This window comes from Phoca vitulina, unplaced genomic scaffold (assembly GCF_004348235.1).
Source record: "Phoca vitulina isolate PV1807 unplaced genomic scaffold, GSC_HSeal_1.0 scaffold13, whole genome shotgun sequence".
Classification (NCBI taxonomy): Eukaryota; Metazoa; Chordata; class Mammalia; order Carnivora; family Phocidae; genus Phoca; species Phoca vitulina.
The window spans coordinates 31928100-31950727 of record NW_022589716.1 but is presented as its reverse complement, the minus strand read 5'-3'; the positions used below and the strand labels follow the sequence as shown (position 1 = coordinate 31950727).

The 22628-nt window shown below is 36.2% G+C and overlaps 1 protein-coding gene across 1 annotated transcript in view; it reads right to left on the bottom strand.

The window, feature by feature from the left end:
- Positions 1-22628, bottom strand: part of CNTN6 (contactin 6) — a 292595-nt gene that overhangs the window by 59889 nt on the left and 210078 nt on the right. The window contains 4 exon segments of the mRNA XM_032411799.1: positions 11358-11508; positions 13694-13823; positions 15335-15471; positions 19093-19277. Coding sequence (XP_032267690.1) covers positions 11358-11508; positions 13694-13823; positions 15335-15471; positions 19093-19277 — 603 coding nt within the window.

The window sequence follows — 22628 nt, the reverse complement described above, 5'->3', positions numbered from 1 at the left end:
TGATAGGGATCCTGTTGGGGGTGGAGAGGGCGTTCCTAATTAACTGATGTACAGAAAATGCAGCAATTATATCTGGAGTATTTTCTTAGCCTCTGTCCTAGCTCCAGACAAATAATAATGTTTCTTTGGTCTCTTGAACTGAGTTACATTAAGCACGGTGTGTTTAAATTTATATGTGCAATGGGAGGTGGGTAAGGCAGGAAAAGTAAAAAATGAAAAGCTACATGAAGGGGCATCACCAATCGGCAGCACAAATAAATTCAGTTTTGCTATGTTTTGTCAGAAAGCACATTTCTTTCGGTGCCTAGGGGAAAGCAGGCATGCAGGGATGTCTTTCTGCTGCCCCTTTTACAAATGAGAGGAACATCTATTTTAAACACATTAAATAACTAATCCCTAGAACTGATTAATCAAACATGATTTGAGGGTCATTACACAACTAACTGAAAGGGTTTAACTCGCCAAGGATTGTATAGAAGTCCTACCTGCAGATTAAAATGGGCTCAAACACCTTTTAATTCACATGGAAATAAAAACATCACCGATGCCAGTGTCTAATTTTTTTTTTTTTAATTTCTGCTTTTGGCGGTTGTATTTTATGCCTAATGTGTAATTAACCAGTGTGAACAGCCAGTGTTTCAAAGTTAAGTCCTTGGTTCAACTGTCCTAAACTCCAAAGCAGAAACCAAGCATCAAATATTCAGACCTTAGATCATCAAAATGTGACTCCTTGTTTAATAAACCCAAATAATTTAAGCACCAGCTTTGTAGTAGCTGACACACAACACAAACACAGATTCTGGCTGACTGAATTGTGACACAAATTAGGAGATGGCAGATAAGAGCAGTTGCTAAATAACATAATTATTTGGTGTCATGATGTGTCTTTATTCCGATGGCATGCCAGTGTGCGCTGCTAGGCTGATGCCCATGAAATGTTAAGGAAATGTGATTTAACATTAACAAAACAGCATCAGATGGAAAGCTTAGCTAAATTAATCCAGTGTAAGAGGCCTAAGAGGAGTATTTAGCTGTTCAGTAGAAGAAGGGAAGGAAAGATAAAGAAAAGTGTCTCCATTTGCTGCAGTATTTTGGGATGCCTGAGAAAACACAAAAGGGAATTAATACAGATTCATATGCTAACATGCCTTACAACCCAAGCAAATAAAAAAAAAAAGGGGAAATTATAAAGTTGACAAAGGACCAAAAAAGTTTGTAACACAGGACTTAAAAAGACATTTTTTTTTTAAAAAAGTAGGCTCCTAAAATAACTACAGGAGAACCAATTGAAAACACAATGGGAGAGAGAGCTGTGCAGAAAGGAATGGAGAAGTTCAAACATTGTAGGACTTTTGGCTACACTTCAATTACATTTATGATGATCAGCCTATTGTGTGATCTCCTTGAGACTTTGAAAGTTTGCAAATGTGAAGTTATACCTGCAGCATACTTTGAGATAGACAGACAAGATTCAAATACAGTCCTGTGACCTTAAACTAGTAACTTTATCCCTGAAGTCCTTGGTTTCCCTCAGGTATTAAAAAAAAAAAAAAGGGGGGGGTGAGGGAGTTGGGTTGGAACATTTAGGATTATTAGCCCTTTTCATTCTACCTCTGTCCTTTGGTTTTTTCAGAACATGGTGTATCTGGGAAATACTTTCTCCTGCCATCTTGAATGTGGTTTTGGTGGTAGATGTGAGTGGAGTTTCCAATTCTGGATCCCCATTGGCTATTGAATTAGTATCTTCTTCAGAGTCTACAGAAGTAAGCTTACAAATGTGGCTGAGAATGGGATACCAACTTGGATGTGACTCCTTGTCTGCTAACTCTAATTATTCTTCTTCTTAATTATAATACATAATTTCATACCTAGATCAAGTCCTTCATAGAGCTTAGGGAGTTTATCCTTATTTATTGAATTTGTATATCGATGTCTATATGTCACCAAAAATTATATTGTATGTTACATTAAAAATCCAATCAGTCATTTGAATATTGTAGCTGTAGGAAACTAAGCCACTAAGAGGACTGATTTTATTTTGTTGGTGTGAGTTAAGACTCCATCTATCAGTGCTATGACAACATATAGACTTATACTATACCTTTTATTGATGTAAAAATAGAATTTGACTGTATATATCCCTGTTTTTGTAAGAGCTGTAGTTTAAACTGAAAAAAATAATGAACAAATAATGTGTATGGCATGATGGTCTGCTTTTAGCTTCACAGATGGACACCATACGACATCGGAAAACTAAACTGAAAGCCTACATTGTGGTGTTTAAGATTACACAGAGCTTTGGAGGCAGAGCCTCCCGGAACTGAATGCATTTCTATTACTCACTAGCTGTGTGACTGTAGATGTGATGTTTAACTTTGCTAAGCCTCCGTATTAACCATCTAAAAATACCAATAAGTAATACCCCCCTCATAGGCATCTTGTAAAAAGTAAATGAAATGATGTATCTAACATCTTAACACTGGTACTATAAGTTAATATTATTACTATTACTATTATTCTTATTATTTGATGAGATTCAGGGTCAACAATGAGAAGGACAGATTTCTCACTGTATTAGTTAATTTAATCTGAGATAGAACGAAAAAAAAAAAATAGGTATAATTATGTGTCTCTAAGCATCCCTAAGCCGTCAGAGTCAACCGTTGGATGGCTCACAAAATGATTTGTGTGTGTACTTAGAGGAATCATATCCTGCACTGAGGAAGGTAAGTGCCTATCCAAACCTTTCAACTGGCATCACGTAGGACACTATGCAGTAAGATAGCCACATAAAAAAACCAGGTCTTCCCACCTTTGTTTTCTAGGAAAACTTCCTACCTACCCTTCAAGTGCCAGCTCGGTTACGTCCAACCTGCTGAAGCCTTTCTGAACTCCTGTAAGCCGAGTCAGTCGTCACCATCTTCTGTCTGTGGTGACACATACCCCGCTGCCCTGGAGCTGTTGACCTGTCTGCTTCCCCCGCGAAACTCGGAGCACATTCAAATTTATAAACCCAGAATTTTTTCGCAAGGCCTGTCAAATTGGTTTGCAACTGTGCTTATAAATAAATGAAGAGTTTGACAAGTCACACTTGAGAAGCAGATTTGTCACTCCAAATCAGCACTTCTCGGACTGTGCTCTCAGGAAATCTAAGGCGCTTCTGAGGGCGCACCACGGGCTGTGGGGGGGAAGCCAGCTCGGGGCTGCCAGGGAAGTGGGCGGGGCGTGGCGAGGGGCTCTGGTTTTCCCTCCAGGACCTTAGCCAGGTTGGTTCAGTTTTAGCCTGTTTTATGAAATGGGCTCTAGCATAAATTTCATTTGGAAGCAAAACAAAAGCAAAAACATCCCCGTCGACCCCAAACACAATTCTACAGTGGGAAAAAAAGAAAAAAAGATAAAGGAAAATGGTAAATAATAGCCAGTGATTAAAACACTGTTCTGACAAGCCTGACTTCATTGTGAAGATATTAACAAGACTGACTGTCACACAGTTGGTTAGGATTTTATTTCTTCAACTGGATCATAATTTCTATAAGACAGCAATTCTATCCTTCCCATTTATTTCTATTGGTTAATTTTCCATATGCCCATCAGCGTCTGTTAGGAGGTGAAGGTGTAACACATACCTGGAGAACAAACAGTTTCTTTCTAAGTAAGGAGCATTGTACTTTAAGCAAATCAAGTAATCAGATCTCTCCTCAAAAGTCAAACTAAGAACAAAAGGTCATTTGTATAAATTGCACTAATAACTGACCTTTTCTGTCTATAAAATTATTGCTGTTGAATATTTATGTAAACTTTGGAAGATATAAATGTCACTCAGAAATTAGAAGCAAACACTAAAGTAAGTAGATATCATTCCAAGGCCAATTGTATTCATATTTTCAAAAAGTAACTGAACTGAGGACTTATATCTCCTCGTCAGTGAGATAAGATGAAGAATCAAGCATTTAATATAGGAAGCAAAGTTCTGGGGGGAATGGAAATAAAATGAATTTTCTATTTTTCAAGTAACATGTTTGCATCAAACTAGTGTTTCTCTAAGGGGTATTCAAAAGTCTCGGCTTCTCTTGAGAGCAGAGGGCGTGAACTTATATTTAAAAAGCAGATTCCTCAGCCCTGCTTCCTACCTACTGACTGAAAATCTTGGACATGACTCTGGGATCTGCATTTTTCACAAGGATCTTATGCACGATCAAATTTGAAGCCTACTGATATAGACTACAAATTCACAGCAACTCCACAACAAAGCTTATGTATTTCTCATTTTAAGATACAGTAAGTGCCAGAATATTAGATGCCATTTATTTGTGGAACTTCTTCACTTTGTCATATTTGCCCTTGGTTTAAAGCTACAGGATGTTACTACCCATCATTAAAACACTTTAAATAGGGAACTACAGCAATAACAGTCTAACCCAAGGCAGTGGTGTAAAAGAGCTCACACCCAGCTGGGCAGGCTGAGTTTAAAGGCAGGCTTTACATCTTTAATGAACCGGAGCCTTTTTCCGACCATGGCAGGCAGGTGGCTTTGCATGCATTGTGCTACAGGGTCAGTGCTCCAGACCCGTGGAGGCCAGTGGGGATAAAGAATGGAGGATTGGATGGCAAGAGGGAAAAATGAGGGCAAGACTGACAGGAGCACACAGGATTTTAGCTTGTTAAATCTTTGCGTGACAGAGGCAAGAGTATCAAATGGCTCTTGACATCTTCAGCATGTATTCCCTTGGAAAGGCTCACCTTAACAAGGCTCTCAGGAGTTGAGTATGAACAATTTAAAATTTTATTACAAAGAGGCAGCACAGAAGGGAGATTGTAATAAGCCTGGCATTATGCAGACTGTCATTCTTCCTTAAACATGGGAACATATGGTTCATTTGCCTATTTGATACTCATGCTACCTGATGTACTAAGCACTATTACATTAAGTAGTTGGTGATACAAAATAAAATTAGGTTTATTTGCTTGTACCATTAGGAAGCTCTGCAAAGGGGAGGAAGAGAGAGAAATTTGCTTGCCGGTTGCTACATTGTGGTTAAAGTTGCATTGAATAGACATGTGTGGAGGGGATGTTTTATTAAGGTTTAGCACTTGGGGGTAAAGGTAAAAGAAAAAGGAACTGTGGTGATTTAGAAAGCAGATAGTGAAAGATACATAGAGAAGGGTCAAACAGGAAGGGGACATCATATAACTGGCTCCCTTACATTCAGGCAGATGGACCCCCATTAGCTGATGCCCTGGTCGTGAAAAGGCTCCAAGGAGAAAGTGGAATTGGAGCAAAGTGTTGGGCAATGGGCTATGTAACCAAAGGAACCACTTTGTATAGCTCGTTTAGCAAAGAGTGGAACAAAGACAAACTAATTTTTATTCTGTTCATCTTCTGTGTGACTCTGCTAAGGAATTTCAAAAGGTCCTCCCAAGGGTACATTTTTACTCATGAAGAGAATAAAGGTCAAATGACTTGCTCAGTAACCATCAATTTTTTCTTGGCACAGAGAATGCCCTGTTCCTTTCTTTCATCCTTCTTTGTCTTTGCTTCCTTCTCTCTTATCTCTTCTTCCTCTCTCCACTGATTCACTGCCATATTTCAACTCCCCCTAGCCCCTTCTCACAACTGACTATTGTGTTTAGGAGGGAGGTCTCAAGGTGTTGGAGTGCCATGCAAATGGAAGTGGGCCTGCTAAATTTTGGGCTCAAAGGCAAAAATATTGAATAAGCACCACTACTAGATTCCATGTTACTTAAGGGGTTCATATGTTCCCATAAGGTACATGCGTTGTGCCAAGGGCCCAGGGCCACACAGTTTAATAGGATCATTATTAAGGGATAAAGCACACAAGATTCATGGATTTGAGAAGGTCTGTTTGTAACTCTGCACCCCCCTTTCTCTCTGCAACCCCAAGTGGGTAGGGGTAATAGAATTGGTTCTAGGGAGTTTAGCAGTCCTCTTATATCAAATTGAGGAAATATGATCATGTTCTGAGACCAGCTGCCAAGGGACAGAACTTCTACTTTTCAGTTTGATATTCAGTGAATTTCAAAGTATCTTTGTATTTACCTCTTTGAGATTACTAAGGTGAAAGTGGTAGAAACATAACCCTATTTAACTGTGTGACAACGGTGTTCCTCAGAAATGTATCTGCATATGAAAAGAAGTATCCTTTAACTTGGAGATATATAAATTATCTGATATACTGCTTGACATAAAGAAGGTGCTTAAAATGAATCTTTTCATTATTAATGAGTCTGATATATAACTGGATTTTATTTTACTTTGTTTTGCTTTATTTTATTTTATCTTAGGACGTGAGAGAGAGATGTGGTGGATCTTTTCTTTTTCCGATAAATGAGGAAGAAATGTGGTGGATTAACTTATTAATTCAGCTATCTTTCAATAATAGGAAAAACACCCTATCTCTTATTTTTATTGCTCAGACATTGTTTGTGCACTCTGACCAAATATCAGGTGATTTAGGCATTGTATTTAATGCTGCTCATCAGAGGACAACTTGGAGCTGTCTGTCCAGCAGATTGGCATTTACTATTAAATTCAGGAGGTGATCCCTGAACAGGCAGCCAGCAGTCACTGAGCACAAGGAGATAAATCTAGGCCTTTGGTTTCTGTCAGTTCACTTGCTAAGTGGAGCCACAAAGAAAAAAAAAAAGTGATTAATCAAACTTAGCAGATGCGGAATTGATTCCCTCAATTGCCCAGAATGCCTTCCAGAGATAAACTTAATCTGTATTCATCTTGACTTTCTGTGGTCAAGCTCATGGTTTTTACCCTGGCTGGTAGAGGTAAGACTGTTAAACTGGGATTTACATAAAGATTAGGATCACAGCAATAAAGGCAGCCAACGACAGGAGAGTCTACAGATCTCCCAGTCTTTCCACACATGCTGTCTTTTGAGTCTCATACAACCAAATGGGAGAGACAGGTACTATTTTCTCCATTTTTCAAGTGATTTAACTGAGGACTACTGAAGCTAAAGGACTTGCTAGAAGTTAACTACGTGAGAAATAGCGTTGGGACTTAAACCCAGATCTTCTGACTCCCAATAACTGCAAAGAAAAACACTTTCTTACGAAAGGATAGTAGGTGTCACGTTTTTGACTAGCTTAACATTTTACTCACAACACCTAGTATAGTATTTGGAACGTAGTAGGTGTTCATTAAATATTTATAGAATGAATGAGCGCATCATGGGCCTATTAATTATTAAGTAAGTTTTTGGTTTAACTGCAAAATGTCTTAAGTCAGGTAGATACAAACAAAGCAAAGTAGATTTTAACTTTCATTGATTTCGCAACACAGAAAATATTTATTGAATGTCTGTTATGTCCCAGGTTGGAGCTGGGTGCTGGGCCTATCATGGTGAAGGAGAGTGGTGCTCACTACGGTCTTGCTACGGTCCGGCTGCTGGGGCTCTCTAACATCTGAATCCATCCAATCAGATCATTTTGGCTGTTTTGATAATTTACAGCAATCATCATGTCTGGCTCAATCACTTGGTCACCTGACGAAATCAGTGAAATATATATAAAATTATAACTGTGATAGTAGCTGCAATTTTAACCTGGCACACTAATGTTTTGCATTGATTTCTAATATATAATCTCTATTCTGGCAGTCACTGCATGGGGATAGTGTTTAAATAAATCCAGAAAACAGCTACCTCAAAAGAAAAAAACAAAAAACACCCAAAAAACTGAGAGTATGCTGGTGGTTTTATCCAAGTTCAGGCCACTCATCAGTGATAGAACTGGAATCAAAATCCCTGTTTTCTAATTTCCAAGGCAGGGCTCTTTGCAATACACCCCCATTTTTGCCCATAGGAACATACCTTTGCTACTATTCAATTTAGGTGCTATTGCTAAATGACTTGCAGCTCCAAAAAGAATGAGGTAGATGTCATAAGACCATACATTCCCAGCAGGAAACCAGGCAGCCTTTGGACTCTGTAATGTTATCTACCTATTTTTAGTTGTAGGAAAACTCCTCTGCTTGGACAGCCTTCCATGAATACAGGCACTTATGAAAGACAGAAACCATAAAATAGTCAAGACTTCAATTGTGGCACACAGGCCAATAAGAAACATGTTAAATTAATCTCAGAATTGTTGTTTGATCTCAATTACCAATACATGAAATTAGGTTAAATCATGTGAAAACAGCCCTTCGAAAAAAAAAAAAAAAAGAGAATCAAGTATGTTCTCCATTATCGTTGAGTGGAAAAGATCTAGCAATAGAGATGGGCAACTTGGCATAGAGTCCAAGCTTTATCATTTACTACCTAGGTGACGTATGCTGTCTCAATTCATGTAAGAGTGGAGGAAATTGTCAAAATATATATATTGCCACTATTTTTTTTATAAGTAGGTAATATGGTAAGATTACTTTGAATAGGCTTCTTTAGAGTCCTTTCAACCATCTCTAGGTAGTTACACTTTATTGGAAGCAAGAGTTAGTGACAATCAAATTTCAAAGTAGACAGGACCATATAGAAGTTTTATAACAGAAAGTAAAAATGTGCATTTTCCCACATGTGCATTTCCAAGGTTAAGAACTAAAAACTATTCCTACTTGGAATCATTGTAAATATTTAAATTGTTTTCCATATATGACGCTTTAAATCTTTCTATGTATACAACTGTGTCATGCTTTAACAGAGGTATGAGAGGGTAGGAATTATATTTATCTTTCTATTTAAGGGAAATAAACAGGCTGGTGTGGCATTTAAAAATGTATATTGGCACTCAGTGTTCTGTCTTTGAGTTTAGGATCTGGCTCTATAAAATTCCTTCCTTCTTTCCTCCCTTCCTCTCTTCTTTTCTTTTTAATCACAACTCTAATTTTTACCTTCAACTTTGGAAATCCCCATGATTAGAAGACAGAAAAGCCATTAAGTCAACACAAACAGAAGCATAGGTGCTCCATTTCCCGGTAACCAGCATGAAACCACGCACTTAATGGAACCAGTCAGGTCAGAAGGCAATAGAAAAGGGGACAGGATAGAAATCACGCAGAGACACGAAGTCTCACAGAACTGGCTGTGTGACCTTTGCAAATTACTGCTTAAGGTAATCTATAACTGGCAGAGATATATGTCTGTAATTACCATGTACTTCAGGGCTTAACTTTTTTTTTTCCATTTTTTTTAAGACACGTGTTCAGGAGATAATTTTGTTTGTTTGTTTATTTTCTTTTGTTGAAACCTGTAATGAAGTCTTATCACAGTGAGAGAACAGAATTACAGAAGAAGCATCTGTGAATAGAAATCGCACAGATCACTCCTTTAATTACAGTGAGACAGTGCTGAATCTGATATGCTATTAGTAACTCTTCAGAGGCTAAAAAAGATCCCAAATTCATTCTACATGGGGCAAAATAAAACATAAACCTGAAAAGCCATTTTAAAAGCAGTTCCCCTCATACTCTCAATTTTTTTCCTCTCATTTTCTTATTTTATTCAAATCCTCTTCCTTCTCTTTCTCCTCCCCACATACACTGTGTTTGAGTCTTTAAAGGTTATAGACAGTAAACATCAGTCATTCCTGCTACTTAGGTGAAGACTTTGAGTCACTTTAGGAAACGAAGTAATCAATTTATCTCAACTCTCAGTACAGACCACTGTGTTTGATACAATGGTGTCTCTTGAGTTTTCCAGTTCTACAGCAGTGTCTTCAAGCCTCAATTAGATTTCAGGAATCAAAGAGGAAACATTTAAAAGGAATCCCATGTCCAAAGCTGTTGAGAATACTTGCAATGATCTCCTAGGCTGTCTACACAGAGGAAGAAGCCCAGTCAGGACCAGGACAACAGATTTCCCTTCATCTGTCTTTTCTCCTTAGCTTTGAAGCTTCTGTTCTTCTGTCTCAAGGTATCTCCTCTGGAAGAGCTTTTCTCTAAAGCTGGTGACACCTTACATATTCGCCTTTTTTTGACACAGTCATTCATTCCACGGATATTTATTGAGTTCGGGTTCTATGCCAAAGGCACAGGGCATGTACAGATACATTTGACAAAAATCCCTGTCCAGGGAAAAGCTTCAGTGTAAGGCTATAGGGCTCACTGGAGACAGAAGACAGTAAGGAAAGAGAGTGCCCAAGAAAGGTCTTTCTCTTGTATATCTTGTCATGTCAGGAGAGGCTCTTCATGGCACTAGATATAACCCTGATAGCACTCTATACAATCAGCACTATTTGTCTGTTTTAACCTCCTTTTCTCTCTCCCTTGACCACAAAAGCAGTCCTAGATCAGAAATAACAAGATGGTGTCCCTGCATTCCAGCCTTTGGGCATTTTTATTGGCTCAGAAGATTCAATGCCAACACCCAAATTTCTAGTTTTTCTTGAAATGTTGGAAGTTCTACAACCCTGTCTGAAGTTCTACCCTCCCACAAAACAATGTCTGCCTGGATTTGGAGTGACTATCTAGTTTTGGTGTAGAACTCACTCTCCAGGCCATCACAGCCTTGTCTCATAAGACTGGCAGACTGCCATGTCTCATCACACTTGAGCTGTCCTTTCTTTTACCTGGCCTGTCTTGTTCATTTATGTTACCTGCCTGATCAGGTATGCATGTGAGTTAATGATACGAATGAGGCCTACAAAGTGCTCATTGAAACATTTTCACATCTTCAGCACAATGGCTCATTCCATTGCACATCTGATCACACAGTAACACACACGGGTCATTACAGTAGAGCTCAACTACCGACTAGTTATCTCTGGGTGTACAAGGTTCTATACTACAACTCAATGAAATGTATTCCAAGTAGAGGAAAACACCTGTTTTGCTCTATCTAAACTCTCCTAGAAAACATGCCAGTGCTGATCCAGGATTTCTCAATCACATCCAGAATAGAAGGAAACCTCTCTTCTTTCTCTACAGGAACCTCTCTACATTTTTTTCATGTGGTGAATTCATTTTGTCATGGGGTGAACACCTGTGTGACTATTTAAAAACCACAACACCAGGTGTGTGAGTATAAGTGTCTCTCTCTTTTGTGTAATGCTCTTCTCACTGATTTCTCAGCAGGCTGGGTCAGGAAAAATCTTCAAGTTGAATATAGAAAAAGGTCTTAAAGGGTTTTTAAAAATATATTATAAGTGCATGCACGAAATATATTGCAGCAAAATTATACAAACAGGTCTTAAGTTTATAAGATTCTTTAGTTTTTGCTATCATGTGGAAATGTTTGGTATCTGTGAGTACCCAGTCGTAAGTTAAGGGACTTAACTGGATATCCCTTAACGTAGTTAAGGGATAAGGGAGAGAATTTTAGAAGACTTAGATTTGGAAGATACTGTACTACAAAATAGTTCAAACTATAACAAAAAAGAGATTTATTTACCTTTTGCTTTGTTTCAGGCTCTCCATTCCTCTTTTCCAGGAGATAGTTGCCCTAGGAAAAGCATTTGGCTTGCATTCGATAGTAATATCCCCACCAACTTGAACAACTGAATTTTTTTTAATGGGATTTTTAGAGAAATCAGGAGCTGAGGCTAAGAACAAAATTAAAAACAAAATTGTTAAGTTTCTCACTTAATTAACATGTGGTAATGTGATGATGTGGTATATGAGACTAAATTTAATATTTGTACCCAGAGCTCTTTTTCAAGCTATTTTGCTCAGGCTGTTCTGGGGCCAGTTACCAACTTGGCATTTTGGAGTTCTATTTTCATTTGAAAAATGAAGATGACAATAGATACCACCTCAGAATTTTACTGTGGAGATTAAATGAGATAACATCTGTGAAGAAGTATAGCAGACTGCCTGGCACCAAGTATGTGCTCAATAAATGTAATTTATTTTTGTTTTGGTGCAAGTCATTGGGATTAACAAAAGCCAGTTGGATTGGGGGAAGAAGCCAATTACAAAGAGTCACATTCTTAACAGTGTTTAAAATAAAGAGGGTGAAGATGGTTCCATAAGAGACAGAAGGGATTTGAACCCTGATTAGGGAAATCACCAAATCTATTCCAGTTAAGGTAATGATCCTAAATGTGAAATGTAAGATAGCATTGAATTAAGTCAGGAATACTCTATTACTATGTCAGATTTCTTCAGACAAGCCTTTAACCAGCAAAATGGAAATACTCTGTCTTCTGTAGAAGCAGGCAGGCTGAGCAGAAATTAAAAAAAAAAAAAAAAAAAGTCTTTGTCAGTTTCAACTTTGTCCCCACTCAATAGATGTTGAACAAATATAAGTTCATGAGAGTGAGAAATTATTAGACTGACTGGATGCATCTGAGTCTTTCCAGCTTCATGAATGTGGGAACCCATGTATCCAATCCCCATTCCTAGTCTAAAGTCTAATTGAGCTGAAATTCTCTCAGATATGCCATACTCTTTTGTTTCTGGGCATTTCAAGTATTGTTTCTTTGCCCTTCCACTGACCTGTGCATGCTTTCGTTTTGAATCTCAGCTTAAAGAGAACATCCTCAATTTAGGGTTATATTCAACTTGCCATGAAGTCTGACAACAATTACTCAATTATTGACCATAATAACCATATCTTTAAATTTAGCTTTCTTTTCTCGGTGAAACTATAGGTTCTCTGAAAGTAAAGATCACTTAAGTATTGATAATCATATTTTTAGTGCTTAGTACACATAAATGTTCAATACATAGTAGTAGTGATTCAAAGAATAAACAAACAAATCAATGGCCATTGTCCATAAGCTCATGAAATTTTGTCTCTTTGCTTGATCTTTCCTCTCTTTTATCTCCTTTATTCCTACTATGAAGAAAACTTTGTGATAAAAGACACTAATGGGTTATTTATTGTAACAGACACCACTGAGATTATCATTCTCAAACTGCTTCTATCACTCCTTTCACTATAGGGACTTATCTGCCCAGCTTTCCTTCAGGTCTGGGTGGCATTGTGGCAAAGTTCTAGCCATTGGCATAAAAGGATTTTACTGTAAGGACGCAAGGCAATTTTGCATTTTCTAATGAGAGGGATAGATTTGGTCACTTTTGTCCCTACCTTCCCCTTCTCCCTTAAGTAGGGACTTTATTTCTGTAGCTATAGCAGTCATCCCCTCAAGGCTATAAGCATGAGGGGAAAGTATAAAGAATAACATCATCAATCACAGTCCCATGGCTCAGCTACCACCCCTGAACTTCTTGTTAAGAGAAAATAAATACCTGCTTAAACATTATAAATTGAGATTTTTTTTTAATTGGCAGATGAAAACTCTTTTTTTTTTTTTTAAACTTAAGAGAGAGAGAGAGAGAGAGCATGAGCAGGGAGGAAAGGGAGAAGCAGACTCCCTGCAAGCAGGGAGCCCGACGTCGGGCTGGATCCCAGGACCCCAGGATCATGAGCCGAGCCGAAGGCAGACACTTAACCAGCTGAGCCACCCAGGTGCCCCAGATGAAAACATTTCTAATGGATAATTTTGAATTGTACTCAAAACATCATGTGCTAGGATCAGCTTTGGAGGAGACTTTTTCTGGTTTGGATGCACCCAACAGTGGGCTTCTCTGGAAGCCCTAATGTACTGCTCAAGTAGAATAATAATTACCACCCCACATTTTTTTTAAGTTAATTTAGACATTTCCCATTATTTCAAGGTAAAGCAATCTCTAATTTACAGAAAAAATTGAATTCATATTATGTATAATCATAGCTTGCTAAAATGTCATTTTGAATTTTTTGGTTATAAATGAATGACTTACCTAATACTCTCAATTCTGCATTTGCATAAATTATCTGATATTTGTTTTCTGCAGCACACTGGTAGACACCAGAATCTGACACATTCAGCATAGTTATGATAAGTGTCCCATTTTCTATTTGAATTCTTTCCTAATAAAAGAAAAATCATGTAAAAGTGCTAGTATGTTAATGTAGGCATTTTCTTAACCAGAATACATTATTAAACATTTGTGCTTATCTACAAGATGGGATATTTTGGTGTATGAGAACTGATGTTTATGAAGATGAAACTTAATATCCTGCAAGATTCTGAGCAGCTTTTTGAAGTTAAAAAAAGAAACATCCTTCATATAATTTTAATGGTTAGTATATTTTATGTTATCTCATTTCTTTGAAAATTGGCATTGTCTGCATAGAGTGTATATTACTGTTCTGTTATATGGTATATAAAATAATTTGGAAGATTGTACCATTCCGATTATTCCAGAAAATATGGTTAATAATAACGTTAGACATGAATATAATGGTTGAAATTCCTTTGGCTTTCCATCCTAAGGTCTCCAAAAGACTTGAAATGTGATGACTTGATAATGTTCTAATTGAGTCATAAGTTGGAGAAGCTAAATTCTTTTCTGCAGCCTGCCATAGTATGCTTAAACGGCCAAAATCTGTTACAGAGTCCCATTTGGAATATAGAAATACAATTTTGAGTGCACATAATGAAATAGTTTAATAGAGCAAATATAATTTTAAAAAATATTTCAATATACTTATTACCATCCTTTAAAGATAATAAAAGTAGGCTGGAGGAAACAGAAAATGCTCTATGCAAAAGGTATTCAGGAAGAAAATTCCACTAAAACCAAAACAAAGAACAGCATTATATTCAGCTTCTAAACACCAGATGTTCCTTGTGTCCCTAGCTGTGCCTACAAGTGCAAAGTAAAAGGGAGAATTAACACAATTATTTGGATGATTTGATGAAAAAAAATCTGTCTCATTTTCAGTATACTGTAGAACAAAAGTATAATTTAGACTGAAAAATGTGGATAACTGCCTCAATTCTCCACTTCCTATGGGTTTAGAGTCATTAGTTTTCAGAAAAGCAAGATACTAGATAATGTTTAAGAGCTTGGATCCTGGAATCAGACTACGTTTAGAATATAAATTCTAACATTCACTATCTACTGTGTGACTTTGGACAAGTGACTTAACCTCTCTGAAACCAATTTTCATCATCTATAGAAGAAATAATGTGAGCATCTTCCTTATAAAATTGTCATGAGGATACAATAAGATAACGCATGGAAAAATATTTACACAGGACCTGGAGCATACAAGAGTTCGGCGGATGTTAATTATGATGACGATGATGATGATGATGATGATGCTGATGATATGTGAATGTGTATCTATCGCAGACTAGTGTGTGACCTTATGCAAGTTGTCTTCTCTATCCTTATTTTTTCTCATTTGAAAAATGGGGATAATATTAATAGCTACTTTGAGTTTATTTAAGTATTATATAAATTAGTATATATGAAGAGTATACTACATATCCTAACACCTACTAAGCATTCCATAAACATTTGTTGTTGGTAGTAGTAACAAAATTTCCCTAGGAGAATAGGTGAACTTTTAATATCAACATAGATACTTACCTCTGGATTGAGGCGTTCACCATTCTTTAACCAGGTGTACCAAGGATTTGGCTTTCCACTAGCTTTGCATTCCCAAAACAAACTGTCATAGATAGACAGGTATGTATTTTGGATTTTTTGTTCCCATTCTGGTGGGGCTGTTTCAAAAATAGACAAGAACAACTATTTGGCAAGTCAATTATCCAAAATATTGTGCAAAATTCCAAGGTCTATACAAAGCAGAAGGACAAGGCCTACTGGGTCCAACAGTGCTGCAAACACATGATTTGGGGGAAGGGAAATGCAGAAGCCTCAATGTGGAGCAACGGAAATCTTGATATAAATATCAGTGGTCCTTTGGCATAAGATAAGTATTTGCCACTTGTCATTTTGATGTACCTTTATGGCAACTTGGGAGGTGTGGAAAAAGGTCCAAATGCAAAACAAGGCCAGAGAATAATTTCATGGTAAATATTAGTATATAGGTCAAGTTAGAGAATGTATACCAAATCTGAACCCACTGTGGGCAAAAGACCCTTGATTATATTTGGTCTGAACTGTTCTAAAAATAAGTATATCTATATCAGACATAATTACAATTCAAATATGAGCCTTCTCACATTTTAGTAGGATTACAGTCCAATTTTTTTTTTTTACCCTAGATAAAACCTTTGACAGGCAATGAGTACTGAGGCATTTATACTAAAGTGCTATTTAGGTATAAGGTGGTATTATCCTTACTACCATTGACAGAAACAGGTGGGGTATAAATTAAATGTTTTAAAACTAATATTTCTTCCATAAAGATGATACGGGGCTGCTAAGCTGTGTCATTTAATCCCTCTCTTTTATTCAGGACTGTCCTCAGATATGTAAGAGTAGATGAAATTTCCTTTAGAACTGCAGGCTATTACAGGTTAGATGTTTTATATGTCTAATTGCAGTTAATTCTCCCTCCAATTATTTGTAGAGGATTTTTGCAGAGATGTTAGGTAACCGGCTCAAGAAGACATAGTTAAAAAATAGAGAAGCCAAAATTTGAACCCTGAAAGCAGAGCCTAAGTCAAGGGGTTGTGTTCAGGTTGTCTGTTTGGGAATGCCAGCCCACAGGTAAGGTGTCAGGAAAAGGAATAGTCACCAGGGAAGGAAAGAGACAATGCAGGGATCAGTTATTGAGTTGGCCACCAAGATGGGCCACTTAGAGCTTCTGTGAAGCTCTAAGGGGTCTTTACAACTGCCTACCCAGGGAAAGGAAGAGGAAGCATTTGTTCACTGGCTCCTGTCCACACTTGTTCAAGGGTGGTATAGGCAGTATGTATTAGCACATCCAGGTTGTGTGTGCTTAAGCACTGAGTAGGCTCTTAAGAACAAAGAAACCTGGAGGGAGAAACAAGATGGACTTCGTGTGGCACCTGAGATGAGACTTTGTCAGGTTATACCTACAAAACATAGAGCTGCTCACTGTAGCAGTGGCTGAAGTAAGAAGTGGGACTGAGAGTCTTTGAAACGTTCTACAAGTACAGCCGACTTCCCGGGTTTTCCCACTGCAACATTTGCTTCCACTAAGATAAAAGTTCCTTTAGGGAGCTGGCCACTGAGAAGAAGGAATCATGATGTCTCACTGTAGTAAAAACTAAGCCTGGGATTACCATCTGTGGAAATCAGGACGACTTCCAGTTACAGAACATGCTCATCACAGGTTTAAGGGACAAATCAAGGTAAGACTAAGAAGAAGTGGATGTGTGGGTGAAGTTGAACCATGTTTCTGAATATTAACAAAATTTTATAATTTGTAGATGATTGTTTAGAAATTGTCTTAACATATGTTTGACCTGGGAGAAGGAATTCATCCATAAAATTCATATAACTTATAAAAGTTTGAAATATATATGGGTTGTTGTTTAATACAGTAATTATAACTTTAAAACACATTTATTTATTTAATATGTAAATTCTTTGGATGTTTTGGATTCTGAAGACCAAAGTTTTAAATCTTCATCTACTTAGTAAATGCTTGAAAGAAAGGACTTAGGATTTCAGGTCAACTATATGGGCATGGATTTTAGATTTTATTTTTTTCCCCATTGAAGGGTTGTGGAAAGTCACTTAACTTCTCTGAATATGTTTCATTTCTATAATGATATTAATACTTTAAAGATTTATTTTGGAGGTTATCAAGACACAATATAGAGGGATAGGGTTCCGAATTATAACTTAAACAGAGCAATATAATAAAACTGATTCTTTTCTTAAAAATTTCAGGTCTTATTGCAATTCTCAGGTAATTGAGTCAATTAATTGCTCCTTTGGGAGTGCAATGACAAATAAATTAATAGGTGAGCAAGAAGCATAATATTTGTCTTATTGACCAATTATTCATTATTACTCCACAAAGGCCATTTGGACTCATTAAATGGCTAATGACATGTATTCCTACCTCTTATTATTGTTACCAATTACATGAATTAATATTTGTAAAATCCATTGTGTAAGTTAACAGTTTCTGTAGAGTTGTGGGAGAAGGCACTTTATTATTGATTTCCAGTTTAAAGATACTCTCAGTTTCTGATAATCATTTAGATATACCTTTGCCTATTTAATAGAAAAATTAAGTATCTATTAAAAACAAGCCAAAGCCTTTAATACTTTGGTGCCACTAAAATACTTCCAGTCACATCCTTACTATTTTATTTACAATGGATGCTAGATTCGAAAGACTGTTCTTTAAAAATACGTACATATATATGTGTGTGTGTGTATATATATATAGCTACAACTGTAGAGGAATAATCAGCAGGATATCATATTCTATATATAAAATAGTACTTTTCATTCAAGGTTAAAATAGGAAATTCTAAAGGAAATGGAAAATAATATAACAAAGGCACAATATGTTCTCCCCACAGGATACTCAATTGCCATTCCTATGAGGTAATTACAATACCATAGACTTTTCCAGTTATGAAAAAAATATATATTTTCTCCAATTACTTTATCATTGATTGTAAACATGTCACACAGAAACATGTTACATAGAAAAGTATTTTTGGTCTTGTATAAATACGGTCTTAAAAAGTTCTCCAGTATGGATATATTAAATTTAACAAAGAAGTTAAGAATATCTTAAAAGCACCAAACATTCTGGTAATTCTGGGGTGTATTTTATGGTTTGTTTGATGTAAAAAAAGAAGAAAATTTTATGCAAGTGTGTATTTTGGCCTGGATAAAAGAAGACATGAAGACAATTTTTATATAATATATGCTTTCATTTGAGATTCTGGTAATTGAGACAAACATATATTTTAAGTGAAGTAATGACTTTATTTTTCTATTATCTACATATGAATAGGATAAAATCTGGAAAATAGAAACAGATACTGAAAACTACCATTCAGTATTATGTTTCTCCTGTCATTTTCTCCTTCTTTTGTGAATTCTACTTAGAATTATAATTAAGATTGTCATGGGCTATTGCCGCATGTTTTGTGGGAAATATATTGGTACTTTGTGTTTTAAACTTTTATAGCTTTAATGTGACACTGCTGATACTTTCAAGGCAATTATAATAAACAATAGCATGCAAAGACCATGATGGAATTAAAGCTATATTTTAAAAATGTCATTCCCACCTGTCCATCACTGTATTAAGCATCCTAACTAGACATGTGTCTTCTTTATTTCTCCTATGACACTTCCACAACATGCTAATGACTTTCACTACTTACTATGAAGGATATTACCAAATATTTCATGTACTTTCTGAAATTCTATTAGCTTACCATAGAAAATGAGTTGACCCTTTGCAAGATTTCTTCCTCGAAGGTTGCCTGCAATGCACTCATAGAAGCCTTCATCTTCCTGTTGAAAGTTCGGGATTTCAAGAATAGCTTGGGATTTGCTGTACTTGACTTTCCCTGGCAACGGGTTTCCATCCAACCTCCTCCAACTAATATCAGGGACTGGACTAAACAGTTATACCTCATTAGAATAGAAGACGATTTAGTCTTTATGACAGCAGGATAAAATAAGAATGTCCTTAAGAATAATTCTCAAGGAAATATTTTCAATCTATTATATTGTGACTAGTTTTCAGATCATGCAATCATTCACCATTCACTCATCCAGCAATTTATAACATTTTATTAAGCCTGCCATGGCAAGTCATGGTGCTATAATCAGGGAATAAATCGATGAATAAAATAGACATGTTTTCTGCCCTCAGGTTGCTTAAAGACCAGTGGAGAAACATACACTAAATAAATAATAAAAAATAATACATTTGTAAATTGCAGTAAATGAAACAAAGGAAATAGGGTGCAGAAATAGGAACAAGATTATATCAATGTAAATATGGTGGTCAGGAAATTCTTTGTAAGCATGTGGCATTTAGGAGTAGACCAGCTTTTTCTATATTTATAGACTCTAAGACAAAAACACAGATTCCTCTATAGTTAAATTGGTACTAACAGATAACTGAAGACATATGTCATGGGTGATCTAGATTATCAAGGGGGACAAGTACTATATAACAGACCTATATAACTGGGAGTATAGGTTCCATGACTTTCAAAAGAATGTACTCATTTATTCCTTATCTAAAACAAAGATAACAACAAAACCCTATAAAAGATAGTTTTATTTTGTACCCTATTCCTGTTAGAATTTGTGGAGTTCCTTTATTTATAGGTTTAGCTTAATTTTTATATCTAATACCTTTAGTCTAATATGAATATCTTTTAAAATAGCAAAAATATATTTAAAATATCTGAATCTAAGTGCAAACAATAAGGGATGAATTTAGAAATTCATGGTGAGAAAGACCTTGCTTCTACAGATATAAAGAAATGCAGGCTATATTTAAAGTTACAGCAGGAGAGTATTTCCTAATAAACCAATCATTTGTAATAACAATCCCCAATCTATTTACATTAACATCTTTCCTTTCCTACTGTCAAGACATTCTTCACTCCCTTATAGATTTCCAGATGATTTAAATATTTCTATTCTAAATATATTTTAAATTAATAATAATAATAAAAGTAAATCATTTTGCAAAGCCAGATTGTAAACTTTGTCAAAGATACAGGATTTTTTCAAGTCAACAAAAATAATGCAGGAACTATCCAGTCAAATGCAAAGTGGTTGACAACGATCTGTGGAGTTTGAGCAGTAAACTGCAGAATATTGGTGATGGTGACTCAGTAGAGGCTTCAAATAAAGCAAAACTGATGAAGTCCAAGGAATTTTTTATTGGCAAATAATGATGATCCTTTTGTGCGAATCAAAGATATACACAATACAGAGAGTCATACATATGCTCACATATATTTGTCAGAAAACATATCCTCCAACCACTGTGTGATTTGTCTATTTTTCTCAGAATTAGTATATAGTTACAAATGTAACTTGAATTTTGTTAAACACAAAATAAAATAATTATTATGATAAACTTTAGTTTTTGTCCTTTTAAAAAGCCTTGCCACTTACCACAAATTTAGGTTGACATTTTAGTAGAATGGCATATTCCTGCCAACGATTAACCTCAGATAACTGGTTTTCTTATTAGTTCATATTACGGAATACAAAACTATAAATAAAAATGAAGTTTTAGAAGAAAATTTATTCACATAGAAAGATCTTCACCAAGTTGGTGAATTTCATAGTATATCCCTATCATCCAGATTTTTAAAATATATATATTGTGCATATGTGAAGATAGTAAGAGTTATTATCTGTGAGGAGTAAGAATATTAATGCCTTTAATTTTATTCTTTCTGCTTATCTCTATTTTCCATTATTTTCCTACAAAAGCATGCATTACCTGTGTAATAAAAATTTCTAAGAAAATTTATTTACAAAGAGAAAAATAGAGGCTCTGATACTTGTCTACATTCATGATCCTTTGTTGTTTTTTATGACAGTGTATCTCTGAGATTTATGACAAACACATGCAAAGTAACCAACTAAAAAAAAGCTTTTAACCTAAAGGATTCAGACAAAAAAAAAAAATCAGTAAAGACTGAGTATATTTCCCATAGTTATATCAAAGTTCTTTATTTTGATTATGAAGACAAGTCAATTTTTAACATCAATAAAGATCTAAATCTGAGTCAGTCTGACATTTAATAATAATAATTGTAATAATATCACAAGAAAAAACTACTGCATATTAAACAAAAACTATGTGCTCCGTATTATATGTGTGTACAACATGCACAGATAATTTCATTTGCTTTTCCTACAAGTAAAGGTAGAAGGGCTAGGATCTATTTCCAAGTTTCCTTGCCTCAAAAGCTATGTACTGAATCACAAGGCAATACAGACTCCACAGCTATTATAAGATAATCTTCTGATAGCTTTAGTATTTGTGGTCTTATAAGCGTAGATGTCCATTTTAAGTGTCTAAATTAAGTGGGGGCAAAAAGAACAAGTCCCACCCGTCCCAACTATTCTGACTTTCCCCAGAAGAACTCAGTGATAACATTGAAGTATTTCTGGATAAGCTTTTTTCCCTAAATGGATGAATGGTATATCCTATAGAGATACAGAGGTATAGAGATATACCTTTCCAGTAGAAGTAATGCAGCAGAAGATGTCAGTTCTCTCTCTACCTATGTGCCTTCTGATCCCTTAGCCACCCCAGATTCTGAAGTGCTATTACCCTGGACAGTTAGTATCTGTATCTCTTTGTTGACAACTACCGTCAAGCTGCTGTAGCTAACTTTACCTTCACAAAGAAAGAGGTGAAAGCAGCTAGGCACATACACACCGTGAGGGCAGCTCTTCTTAATCAACAACTGACTGGGTGCTGTGGTACAAATAGTCCAGCTCCTTGCCGCTGATGGTGGGACACCTCTAGGGTGTGATCTGCACTCTCTCCAGAGCTCCCCTACAGGACTGAGGCAAATTTAAATTCTGTTGAATTTTGCATGATGCCATACTCTGCTTGGCTGCTCTCCAGTCCCTGTCCCACTTCTCCATTCTCTTACGGGTTGTTTGTAAGAACTCTTCTATCAAATCACTTGCAAAAAATTACCCTTTCAAGGTCTGCTTCCTGGAAAACCCATTCCTTAGAATTCCCAATATGCTCTGGCCCTTTTTCTACTTTAATTACAATATCAACTGTAAGGAACCCTTAAATAATTCTCAGTATGGTATGTTCATGGAGCCATTAGACAGACAGAAATGGTATTCTGTGGTATTAAACATCAGTGGAATACCAGAGCAAAACTGAGCAGTAGAATCCTTGTGGAAAGCCATGACTGTGGAATACAAGGTCTAAATTACACCAGAATAACAGCAAAAGGCAAGAAAT